At 37.4% G+C, this 13,155-nt stretch overlaps 1 protein-coding gene across 2 annotated transcripts in view; it reads right to left on the bottom strand.

The window, feature by feature from the left end:
* AHCTF1 (AT-hook containing transcription factor 1) overlaps positions 1-13,155 on the bottom strand; it is a 45,394-nt gene that overhangs the window by 11,879 nt on the left and 20,360 nt on the right. For both annotated transcript variants that reach the window (XM_051614022.1, XM_051614021.1), the window contains exons 12-27: positions 12,046-12,174; positions 10,211-10,301; positions 10,032-10,121; positions 9,729-9,869; positions 9,041-9,145; positions 8,201-8,294; positions 6,652-6,775; positions 6,487-6,543; positions 5,175-5,321; positions 4,285-4,472; positions 3,976-4,120; positions 3,753-3,884; positions 2,449-2,596; positions 2,212-2,362; positions 1,597-1,704; positions 916-1,108 (exon numbers count right to left, since the gene is read on the bottom strand). In XM_051614022.1, the coding sequence (XP_051469982.1) occupies positions 916-1,108; positions 1,597-1,704; positions 2,212-2,362; positions 2,449-2,596; positions 3,753-3,884; positions 3,976-4,120; positions 4,285-4,472; positions 5,175-5,321; positions 6,487-6,543; positions 6,652-6,775; positions 8,201-8,294; positions 9,041-9,145; positions 9,729-9,869; positions 10,032-10,121; positions 10,211-10,301; positions 12,046-12,174 (2,043 nt within the window). The remainder of the gene's footprint in view (positions 1-915; positions 1,109-1,596; positions 1,705-2,211; positions 2,363-2,448; positions 2,597-3,752; positions 3,885-3,975; positions 4,121-4,284; positions 4,473-5,174; positions 5,322-6,486; positions 6,544-6,651; positions 6,776-8,200; positions 8,295-9,040; positions 9,146-9,728; positions 9,870-10,031; positions 10,122-10,210; positions 10,302-12,045; positions 12,175-13,155) is intronic.

Below are 13,155 nucleotides of genomic sequence, written 5' to 3'. Positions count from 1 at the left end.
CCAGTAAGTTTTGCAATTTCTGCACTGCTCTTCTAAAAGGCATGCAACAAAGGTCACCCTGGAGACAGGGACTGAAAACACTGCCATGGAAAATGGCTTATTTTTTCACTAATTCATCAATCTGGGCACTAGACTGTATCAAGTGACACTGCTGTAAAATACCTACACATCTTCATCCAGAAGTGTTCAGCTCTTCTTAGCTCAAAAAAGATTTCACAGTACCAAAAGGGTTTAAAACGAGGATAATGAAACTAGCTTAATGATACAGATATAATTTAATAGTAAGAAAAAGGTTGTAATTCAGAAAGGTCGTAACTACTTTGTCCAACCTAGGCAAAGGCAAAAAGATCAGTACCAAGAAGATACAAGTGTTATTTCCATGCATGATAAGGGCTTGACAGCAGTGAACGGAAATACAGTTTTAACACAAACAATTAATAACTAATATTACTGCAAAAAAGCATCACTAAATTTGACAGAGACTGTCATTCACCTGACTAGGAAGCTGAAGCATATATGTCTTGCTTGTAGGTATGCAAGTCTAACTATGTAGACATATTGAGCACTTAAATAATGAGACGGTGAAGCTACAAATTGCATCTTAAAGTATCTAGGCATGGTGAAAAGTCCAATCTTCACTTAGTTCTTTCCATGCAATAAAACCAGGTGTAATTCACAAAGCTAAGGGACCACATGCATACCACAATGAAGGCAGAACTAAACTTTCCCTCTTCAAGACTGTTCCCAAACGCACTGCTTCCAAAAGAACTGTGTAGACAATAACCGCACACATACTGACAACATTCCACAATTTGAATCCAACAGCATTTGCGATAAATACTTCGGTGCTTTCGTTCTAAACAAAGTTTACAGGCTTTTGGTTTGACCGGTTGTTACTGTTTTTTAAATACAAACCTTAACTACAAGAGGAGTTTCTAGTAAATTCAGCTCTGATGCTCCTGAAAAATTCTTTTGTGACATGGAACCATGCGTGTATGATTTTAGTGGGCTGGATGCCATGAATGAAGTAGAAGCTCTGCAAGGTGACTGCCAGCCATTATCCTGCGCAGAACATGAAGGAACAGGACGAACCACCAAATCCAGCAATCTGTTAAGACACACAATTAAAATATGAAAATAGATACATGGAAAAAAATCATGCTTCACTCAAGAAATCTGAGGAGAAACATACGAAAAACATTCAATGAACACAAAATACAGGTGAACCTTCCCTGCTCAGGTGATGTATCAGGCCCTCGAGAAAGTGACAGGCTTTTTCTGTTCTTTAATTAGTTCTTTACATTGCCTACTTTACTACTGCCTACTTAATTTCCCAAATCATTGCCTCTGAGGCGTAAGTAATCCAATTTTAAGTTACACAAGTGATGGAATTCTCATGCCAGAAGAAGACTCATCTACATTTCCAATGCTGTGACCATTTAATTAGTTGTTTTCCTAAGTTGAGCTTTTCTTCAACAGATAAAAACTAAATGCAAACAGAACAATTTGAAAACACAGAAAGTGTTTTCAAAGCATACACACATACACGAGAAGCAAGAACCTTTTTGAAGTATTAATTCCATAGATCTACTATACCTGGAACATTTCCGTGAGAATTTTGTAACTGGTGTCCCAACAAATGCATCACATAACTCTGCATCAGGGAGAGGATGCCTTATAACTGGTGGCTCTGCAGTTCTCGGGCTAGAATTAAAAGGAAAACATAACTGATTTTCATCCCCCTGAAGTCCAAAGTTTATTTGCCCATACCAGCTGCAGCTAAATAATCAGACAACTACTAGACTCCTTTCCACTCCCTACCATTCTGTCTATTTTTAAGTAAAAAAAGGAAGAGAACAGGCAGAAACTGGAAAGTGGTAAAATGCACAATCAAGCCTATCAAAATCCACACACCAGTAATTTGACAGTCATCACAGTTCTAGTTTCAACTATCTTAAACACTGTCAACACATTTACTGTCATATAAATATATGTGTTTCCATAAATAAGATTATCATAGCAGACAACTTCCCTCTTCATATATTGCTGATGATGTCTTGATTCTTAAATTCTATACTGAATACACAAAAAAGCCAAACAAAGCTTTATTCAGGTGCACCTTCCTTCCAAAACACTAACATAATTCACATGGATTTTTTTCTTTCTCCAAACACATAACTCAAGACAAAACTTTGTTAGAAGGCTGCTTACCTATCATGTCGTGAGAAACTGGTTTTCTGCTCATTTCCTACCCATACTTCTCCAATTTTGGACAATACATTACTGATGAAAGTTGCTCTTGTATTCACATTTCCAGCACTAGCTTGTTTTGTTACTGTTGATAATGGCTTTGGTCTTGTGACTGTAAAGCAAGAGAGAAAAAATATCAACTTTGTGTCTTCAAAGTGACGGTTAGTTTTTCATTGTATTACCCCCCCAAAAAATTACCTTCTCTCAAGACGGATGAAGGCAAATGGTAAGGCTTGGCTCTCTCTGCAGCCAGCTTCCTTTGAACCCTAGGGAGGATCTTGCCATAGTGGTCTAATATAGAGTTTCTGGCAACTGCTCGCTCTTTCAAGCGAGGATCACGATCATTCTGAAGAATGAGAAGTTTAAGGCAAAAAGTTAACCACAAAAAGTTTAACCACAAAAAGTGTTTCTCTGCACAGAACTATCTATGCTATGTCTAATTAGTGACTAAATTGCCTCTACGGATAGGCCAAAACACAGCCACTGCACAGAACAGCAGCAAGTTCTACCCATCAGCACACACCAACTTCACCTGGCATCTTTAGCAATCTGGAAGCAAGACTAGAATAATAACAAAGCCTACAACTCGACCATTCTGGCGCTCTGCAGAACCGTATTCTGATACACTTGTTATCACCTGCAGTTTTCAAATGGCTTACAAAACGCAGTCTTTCCTTGTTTTTTCCTGAAACACCAATGCCCAAGATGAACAAATATACAGGACAACTGCAAATTACCTTTGACAAAATGATGTAAACATTAAAACAAGTAAGAAAAAGCTACCTACACCCACCATCTGGCTGAATGAAAGATTTCAAATGCAGGAACTGAAACTTCCAAAAACACCTTATAAGTTTAATTCCCTGGAAAACTACAGTTCCAGAAAACAGCAAATGCATCACAGGCCCATAAGCAAAGTTCACTTGATAGGAAATTTAACCTGGCTGCTTCGAGAAACAGAAGTGAGGTATGATTTCCTGCCATAAATGCAGTAAAATGAAAGTTGTGGAGTTGCAGAGCATGCTATAACTTGAGGAAATAATAAAAAAACCAAACCACCAGGCAAGTTTCACCTGTGGATTGGCATTCAGACTGCTCTCACCCAGAAAAATTAAGTTGTGTGCAAGATGACATACAACATACTCTTCATTCCACAGAAAGCAGGGACACAAACAACTTTCAATTATCTAAACCATAAATAACACACATATGTGAATAACTGAATTTTATGACTGACTGAGAGAAAAGATTTATTCATTCCTCAGATGCAAAGAAACTATTTTCAGTGGAGTCAACTGTGGTCTGTAACATTTACTTTGTAACTTCACCTACTAGCTTTGGAGTAGTGAAATAGTGTTCAAATTCTAGGTTCAGCTGTAACTTAAGGTGTAGAAACTTACTCATAGTATTCCTAATTCCTAGGATTTTAGTTGAGTACTACCAAAAAAACATAAGTAATCTCTAACAGAAACTTGCACAGTCAACAGTTCTTTCAGGCTTACCATAAGATTAACCTTCATGGACTGATTCAACTGTAATGCTGGGATATAGTTGGAACGTTGCAGATAGTGGACTAAAAGAAATTCATGATTCTGAACACCAGCACTGGTCTGTAAAAACTTCTCCAAACTCTCCTATGAGAAATGACACATTTCAAAATTTTTTATGGTTCTGGCTCATCTCTTTTCAAAGAGACAACTAAGACTTGCTCTTGTCCACACTTACTTGTTCAGTGGCTGTGAAAGGTAGCTTCAATAAGTCTTCCATTAGTCCCATCTCCTGACATGTTTCATACATGTGTTTTAATAGCTCTTCTACATTTAACTTAGTGGTGTGTTGATGCAACAGACCCCAAGCCTCCACCATGCACCTAAAATTAAGAGATGTAAAGGAATATTAATAGCATAACCAAAAAGATGCCCCAAAGTTACTGTATTCAGAGTTTAAAGGAAATTCAGAGGATCGTGATTTGTATTCTTGTTTGCCACCTTTCACAGTATTTGAATGCCAAAATGGTGGGATATGTTTCTTTACCTGTTGGACAACAACACAGTGAGGAAAAGTTGCACTTCACTACTGCTTGACATTGATGGCTTCATCATCTGTATGTATCTGAGGGCTCGTCTGTGCTCTCCTTGGCACATAAGGGATTGAATAATTCTGGTGTGTTGCCATGACACAGTCTTGACTGTAGCTGGATGAAAGAGCAGGGCCAGTGCATTCTGTAGAAGTTAGAGATCAGGCTTATTACAACAGTTAAATACATGAAGGCAACAAAAATATTCAAAAGCTTTTTAAGTAAGGGTGAATGTACATTAAATAAACTTGTATGGCTAATTAAGTACATGATACAGGACATGCAAATAAAAGCCCTTAAGTTACACATACAAAAAAACCCAAGTCTCTTTAACAGAAGTAATGTTTTTCTAGGTTATTCAAATCTCACTGCTTTTTATAAACACAATACTCAAGAAGTTATTCTCCCAGACAAACATTATATTGACATGACAATCAAATAACTTTCAGCATCAGAAACAGATTAATTAGGTTCAGAAGCCACTTCTGCAGCCTTTCGACTCAAATATTGCTGCTATGATTATAGTTTTAATACTTCAAGTACCAACAACACTGATTTTGAGAAGTACTCAACTGATCTGCTGAAGACAATTTAAAGAGATGGCTTTAAAAATTCAAATATCAAGCATTATTAAAGTTGATTTCTTCTTTGTTGTAATCTATTTCCCATCACAGTAATTAAGATAATTTGAAATCATCATTATTACTGAAGATGTCACAGCAGTACTACGAAAAAGTCTCTAATGTTTTAGCACCTGTTATTAGCTAAGCACCAAGTTTTTATAATCATTGTATAGATTATAACTTTGAACTGCAAGGGATGTCCAACTAAATTGCACCATACTTACTTCATAATCATTGTGATCTAGAAGCCAAAAACCTTGAATTAGCTTAACAAGACCCCAGGGGATAGCAAAGGCAGTTGGGAAGGAGTCAATTGAAGTTTCTGTTTTATTTGGAACAGAATGCATGATATCCAGCAGCAAGTAAATTGTCTGATATCAAGTATCTAATTAAGGCTAATAAATTTGTAAGCTCAAAAATTTACACCACTAAATCCAGAAAAACATCATAAGACTAACATCAAAAAAGACTATAAAAGTGGTAGGAAGCAGAAAATACAAATGTATTGGTCTTGCCCTTTTAGGCTGTTGTACTTAAATATAGTAAGATCTTAACAACAAAATGGCATTCTAAATAAAAAAACAGAAAGAAACAGTCTTTGGTTTCCAAAAGGCATTCAGAAACATTCACTTTAGATAACTTCCATTACAAACTCAGGCTCCATTTTTAGTCAGTGGAGCTACCAGTTGGACATTCAAACCATTTGAACATCCAGTGCTCAATTATTAAGGCAAACAAATTGTACAGCTGTATTTTTTCCCCTCATTTGCAGAGTACATAAAACAATGTAAATTATGGTGTTCTTACAATACAACTTAGATGCAAATGATTATCAATGGATGTAAAACAGTAAGGGGTTCAGTCACTGGCAGTGTCATTTTCTCCTTCTGACATCTGTTTATAGGGACAAGTTCTAGTAAGACAGCCTTGGGTTTAAAACCCCTCGCTCTCTATGCTCCCTTCTCACAATAGGCAACAAACAACTACAACAATTCTGTATATTTCAGCAGCCTAAAAATTAAGTTTCTGCCCAATTACGTTTCTCCCTATTTATTATTCTGTGTGCCTGCATTTTTAACAGAACAAAAGAAAGCACTCCTAGGTGTGCTGGAAAATCAATTATTTCAGCAAATATCAGGTATTGGTTAGAAATCCTTCTGCTCTGAAGCAGCATGTTTTAGTGCACCATTCTAGCAAGTAGCCATTTGCTTCAGATATAGGTGCTTGAAAAAAATTAAAAACTGTGCCTAAATTATGAGAAAAACTAAAGGGTCATATTATCTTTAACATATTTCTTAGTAAACCTGTTTCCTTACCTCAGAAAAGACTGCAACAAAACATGAACAAAAAAATAAATCCACGGTACAAAGAAATAAAATAATGCTTCTTCTTGTGACTTCACTCATAAACTGTTTTCACTTGCATTGTGATTGAAGCATGCATTAAAAAACTGTTATTAAACATGCAGGTGAGAAACATGTAAGAACAATTATGTGCATCTACTAAAGGTGTAATAAAAATAACTAGAAAGGATACAATTGCATGTTTGTAGCTTTCTTCAATGCTTTCTAGCAAATAGAGATCCAGCAGTGCCTAAAATGAAAAATTAAAATTTTCCAATGAACTTATCTTTCATAAATCATTGCCTTTTGGGTGGGGTTTGGAGGGATTCTTGTTGTTTTAAATGAACTTAAGACTCACATGTAAACTAGCAGGTGGATATTTTCCAGTTCCTCCTTCATCTCTCTGCCACAACTTCTCCACTTGGTCTCCTAACTGGGAAACCATTCCATCAATCATCAAGCAGTCAGAATCCCATTTTCCTCTGGAACAAAAGGTAGGAAGAATTTGGACAGAGTAAAACACTAATTCCAGCCTCTCAGTGTAACTGATGACCTCCAGTAAAAAAAAAAAAGGCTGCCATGAATGAAAGTAACAAACATAAAAAGGTGTGATTGTGACTTGGAATAGACATGAACAAAATTTATTAAGGGAAAAGTTGAAGTGAACTCTTAGCTTTCAGGTTTTCTTTTTTGTTGTATTAGTTGTAGTACAAAGCAGGGGGACACAAAGTTAAGTTCCAGAAATAACCACTGTCTAAGAGAGGAAACAAGCCATTTCAAAATACCAGGACTGTTCTTTAACACAAATCTAACACCTCAAATTAGAGGGTTCCAATACACAGTTGTGAGACAACATAATGGAAATTTCAGATTTTATTCTCAGCAACTCACTTTTGTTACTGAAAAAGTTAACTTTCAGTAAGCTGAGCATACAGGTAAATTTTAGTATCCTCTTAAGCAATATTTACATTTCTATACAAATATAGTTACATTTAGAAATGGCTGAACTTTTTAAAATTACGCTCTTCAAAAGTCCATCAATGTCCTCTGCTTACTGTAAAGCTAGTCTTTAATTTCCTGAAGATAAAAAGCAAGAATAGCACACTAGATGCTGCATTCTTCTAAAGAACACGAGCCTGTAAGTTACTTGACTAGCAAGCTAAAGAAGATGAACTTCATAGTCAATACTTAATATACTGAAGTTCCACCTTAACCCATCTTGCAACACCTGTTCACGGTACCATAGCCTAAGCTTCTTTAGGTCTTTATTTGGTTTTCAGTATAATTTCCAAAGAAAAACCTAGTAGCACCTAACCCAAGGCATACCACTCATATGCTAGTAAACCTGTCCAAGAAAGAGTTTAGATTAGGAAGTGGCTTCTACCCAATAGCCAGTGGAGTGCTAGGTGTGCCAACTGCCTGCAACTCTGACTATCTTACCAAATTATACAAATGTACCTGGGAGTAGGAGATTTAGGCCAATAAAAATATTACCATCTGTTACTAGTCAATAAAAGGGATGTGTTTTTTTTTTTAAAACTTGCTTTCTTCTGTATCCAGAACAATTGTTCTGCTCACACCATGGTTTGGTGAACTCGAAACGACTGATGCTACCTGAATCACATGATCTTTTTCAGAAGTAACAAATTATATGGATTAGCCAAAGAATTAAGTACACCACAAAAAAAATTACAATATCAACAACTGGTACTAAGCAGAGGTACACATCAATATTTTAACACAGGAAAATAACCTCTGAGCTCAACAGAACACGTGCATCACTGAGGTCAAGAGTACTGCTGGCAAATGCATTCAGCATAACAAATACAACTCTTGATATAAAATCCATTCACTTCCACTTCTGAATTGGCAGTGGAGATGTTCTAGAGTTTTCCCGTAGGGCTCACCTTGATAAATGCTCAAGTTTCTTTCGATGACTAGTATAGTAGCCCTGAATCAGAGGATAATTGTAGAACGGTGTAGACAAATGTATACTGTCATCTACAGGCAATAAAATAAAAGCAAGTTAAAGAAGTAGCAACACATTTTTACATTAAGGTTTTTGACTAAAAAGACAGAAGATCATACAAACAAAGCCAATCCTGTTTTTGCCTTTGATAAAATACATGCAAGACACAAAACAATCCCTTCTTGTCTCAAGTGCCATTTCAAGTTTACAGTTGTAGCATTCTAAAGGTGTCATGTAAGCTGAAGTTCACTATAAAGAAAACAATTCTCAAAAGGAATGGGCTTTTTTGAACATGTCATGTGAGCATTTGTAAGTCAATCAAGGCTGACAATAGAATTTATAATCCGTTCACTTAAAGAAGTATTTCCAAAACACGTTTTTTCCCTCAAGCAATTAACTAAAAAGTTTAAAATATGTAGGTAATGATTTACTGAAAAAACAAGCATTCCACTACTGGTTTTTTAAGAGTTATTTGTTTAAAATTCTATATATTTCAAGCAGAGGACATAAGCAACTCCCTGAAGTCAGAGGCTTATTGACATTTCTAAAACACAAACAAACACACACTCAGGAAAGAAACTGGTTGTGCTCTTCTCCAGAATGCATTTGAAAAAATGACATTCTCAATTTAAGCAACTGGACTTCAGCATCCCCTGCCACTGAACTAACACAAGTTGTTATTGATGAAACATTTACAAAAGCATGGCTAAGAATGTGTTCAGAGGAATCACTTACTGGATAGTCTCCTTACTACAAATACATTGAAATTTAGGCTTACCTAAACCCTCTGGAAGGAGACTGGAGCGACAGAACCAGATGACCACTTGTGCATACAAAGAAATTAGGCCAGTTACCACCTGCTTGTTTGTCAAGTTTGTAAAACCTGAAAAAAGGTATAAGAAATTTTTGTTATGCAATTCCTTTCATTTTACAGAATTCCCTTCATCACACCAACCAGAAAGTATAAAAATATCAAAGCAGAAATCTTTTCATTTCAGTCTTTTAATTTTCTACTCTGTAACATTTTCTCACTTTAAGAAAAAAAAAATCAACACCACCAAAAGAAAAAACAACAACACCCAAACCTAAAAAGAACCAGATTCACTACAGTTTTCAATACAGTATTTGCACGCAACTATAAATTGCTAGCTAAGAATTCACAATAATCCTTTTCAGGATTCCTACATTCAGTTGCTGCAACTTCAACCCAGATGCTTGCCCAGTTCTTGGGGAAGGTGGCCTCCCCTGCCCACCTGCATGAACCCAACAACAAACTACCTCCCAGAACTCAATGTATACTAAGCGGGAGTCACAACTTCTCAGATGTAAGCCCCTTCTCCCAGCAAAACCTGTCTTCCAACCACCAAAACCAACAAAATCAAAATGTTGCCACAGTTACAACCCAAGCTTAATTCCAAATGTTAATAAAACATACCAAAGGGACATTAAGTATTATTTTTACAAACCTTTTTCAGTAAGCTCTTGTGCTTCTGCTAGAAAACAGTTTAAGACTGTGCTGAGGTTGCTCAAAAGCAACTGGCAGTGCTGAAGAGACTGTAACGTCTGTGGATCAATGAAGTTGCAAGAGCCATCGAACAGCGGAACACCTTTCCAAGGACAAATATTCAATCATTAGCTGGCAGAGCCATCTCAGACTTTCAAAGCACACTTAAAGAACTGCATGCAGTACCACATACCGACAGATTACTGAACATGCTCAGTTAGAAGTAATTATTTTATAGTTGCAGAATGACTACATGAGTACTCACATATCTGGTCAAATTCATCTTTTGTACAGATCACTTTGTTCCACGTCCACTCCAGAACAAACCGTAAATTAGCAGCAGAACTTGGCTGCTCTTTAAAAAAAGAAAACAAGAAAAAAGAAATGAATCAACAGCTTAAAACTAAAATTAATGTAACATCAAAGCAACTTAAGAAGGGTTACCTTCAGATATCCAGTGTTTGATGAATCCAGTCAGAAGTTCTAAAGAACCTGTCCGGACAGCAGCTGACAATATTGCTTCTAACTGCTCCTCCTAAACATAACAGACAAAATAAAACTAAAATCTTTCAAACTTTCAATATCCAAACCATCAACAGTAAGCATTTGTTTCTAACTACATACCCATTCAGACATCACAAAGTCAATTAGTACATACACAACTAATCCCACATTCCTAATTCTAGCCACAGACTGCTTGTTGATTTGAGGAACACCTTAACTTTTACTCCGATATTTTAACTTCCTGAAGGCTAATGTCTCTGCATTAGAGTTTTAATTTACTGAGTTCCAGTTAATTGCTTTCAGTAACATCCTCTGCTAATACCCATTACACAGTTTGTGCAGGTAACTTCACCATCAGGAATGCATGAAGGGGACAGAAAGGTCAAACAGCTTGCTGGACTATGAAGACATGAAGCAGTTCTGACACCCAAAAACATTAACTTATATTTTTTTAAAATTACACAAGTGAAGCATTTAAATTCTCATAGGTTTACATTTCAGGCTGTTCAAATACTGTATCATAATATAGTGGTGGTATTCCTCAAGAAGGATAACGCACAGGTATGCACTGACATGCAATATGAAGTAGTAGCTTATTTTAGAGGGGGTTCTGATACTTCTTTTCAGGGGAAATGATCCTTCATAAAATTTCAGGTTTTTCCTTTGGTTGCTTTTTTAAAATACATTCAAAAGTATCTTTCCCTTCTAGGCAAAATCATTACATTCAAAGCCATTTCTACACATTAGAATACGTGTCATGTTTCCATCTTTTCCTGAAAACTGGCTTCAGACAGGGAAACACACCAACTACTACTTATCTTGGCAAACAACTCCAAACCAAGCTTCTTGACCATCCTTCTGAAATTTGTCTTCTTAACATTCAAAAGAAACCACTGCTCAGATGCATAACATGTCTCGGAGTAGAGTCACAATTCAATAAAGGTTACTAAAAATGTTCTTGATTGCTCAAATTAGTTCCATACAGAAGTTGACATCAGAGCACTTAATTTGAATCTAAGAGTCTACATCACTCTTGCAAAATAAACAGTCTATGGGCTAGGTTAGTTTGCCAAGAAATCTAGCTACCACACTGTGAGGAAGTGTTATTTGGCCTAAAACACTTCAAAAATCTGGGGAAGAATCCAGTAGGCAGGCAGGTGAGGGCAACAGGAAGACTGGTCTCCCCTTCCTACTAATTGCTCCACTGTATGAGGGCTAGCTAGTCATCATTTAGCTTAGGTCTTGTCAGGCTGAACATGGGCTGTTCATCACAAAGGCTCCAATTCTCATGAAACTCTTCAGATGAAAAGTTGGTGCACTGCAAATGGAAATCCTATGACAAAGGGAGGGGAAGTCACTATGGGGGGATAAAAGAAACAAAAGGTAGCAGGTGTCATGAGATAATGGGGATTAAGGTGTTGCAGCAACAGAAGGGCAGTTGAAGATCAGTAGATCCCGCTACTGTAGCACATTGGAGAAGCTGCAGAGAAGCCTACTGATGAAGGGAAAATGAGGGGAAGCAGTGATGAAACTGTGAGGTAGAGTTGACAACAGCAATTGTTTACCAAAGCCATTTCCTGGCAAGTGATCCCAGTCAAACTCAGTAGTTTGGATCTAAGAACACTATTACACTATTCTGCTAGCTAAAGTCAACACCTGCATTTCAATGCAACTTGTAAATAATATGAAAATCAGATTATCATGTCTTGTACCCTCTTCAGACCCATCAGATAAGATGGCTAAATTTTCCCCCTGATTTCCTGGTATGCACTCACCTGACTCAAACTGGATGCCTGGACATCAAGTAGTCTTGGAGACAGCAAGCCAGCTACAAGACACCTATTGTAACTATCATGAATGGCTTCACGTATTGAAGGACCAGATTTCTTCAAAAAATTCAAGGTCTGAAACATCCATCAAAAACTACAGATTAAGATGGCATTATCATTCATTCATTAAGGTTCTGGATAACCACTAAGAAAAATAACCTGCATGCTCACTTAAACTGTCAGCAAACTGGCATCAGGAGTATGCTTTAGGTTAACAATTTGAGTAAGCATTACTCTGTAGAGCCTTAAAGATGGCAGCCAAGCTAACAGTTAAAGTTTATTTTAAAAAAACCCAAACCTGAAACAGTTAAGAGTTTATTTTAAGAAAAACTGAAAAACAAAGTCTCAGCCCTTGCAATGCTTAATTTTATGTTTTCATAGAATCATAGAATCCTAGGGGTTGGAAGGGACCTCGAAAGATCATCTAGTCCAACCCCCCCTGCCAGAGCAGGATCACCTAGAGTACATCACACAGGAACACATCCAGGTGGGTTTTGAATGTCTCCAGTGAAGGAGACTCCACAACCTCCCTGGGCAGCCTGTTCCAGTGCTCTGTCACTCTCACAGTAAAAAAATTTTTTCGGATATTCACCTTGAACCTCCTATGCTCCAATTTACACCCATTACCCCTTGTCCTATCACTGGTCATCACTGAGAAGAGCCTAACTCCATCTCCCTGACACTCACCCCTTACATATTTGTAAACATTGATGAGGTCACCCCTCAGCCTCCTTTTCTCCAAGCTAAAGAGACCCAGCTCCCTCAACCTTTCCTCATAAGGGAGATGTTCCACTCCCTTAATCACCTTAGTAGCTCTGCGCTGGACTCTTTCCAGCAGTTCCCTGTCCTTCTTCAACTGAGGGGCCCAGAACTGGACACAATACACCAGATGCGGCCTCACCAATGCAGAATAGAGGGGGAGGAGAACCTCTCTTGACCGACTAACCACACCCTTTCTAATGCATCCCAGGATGCCATTGGCCTTCTTGGCCACAAGGGCACATTGCTGGCTCATGGTCATCCTCCTGTCCACCAGGACCCCCAGGTCTCTTTCAC

This window comes from Apus apus, chromosome 3 (genome assembly GCF_020740795.1).
Source record: "Apus apus isolate bApuApu2 chromosome 3, bApuApu2.pri.cur, whole genome shotgun sequence".
Lineage (NCBI taxonomy): Eukaryota > Metazoa > Chordata > Aves > Apodiformes > Apodidae > Apus > Apus apus.
This window is presented reverse-complemented; position numbering and strand designations above follow the sequence as displayed.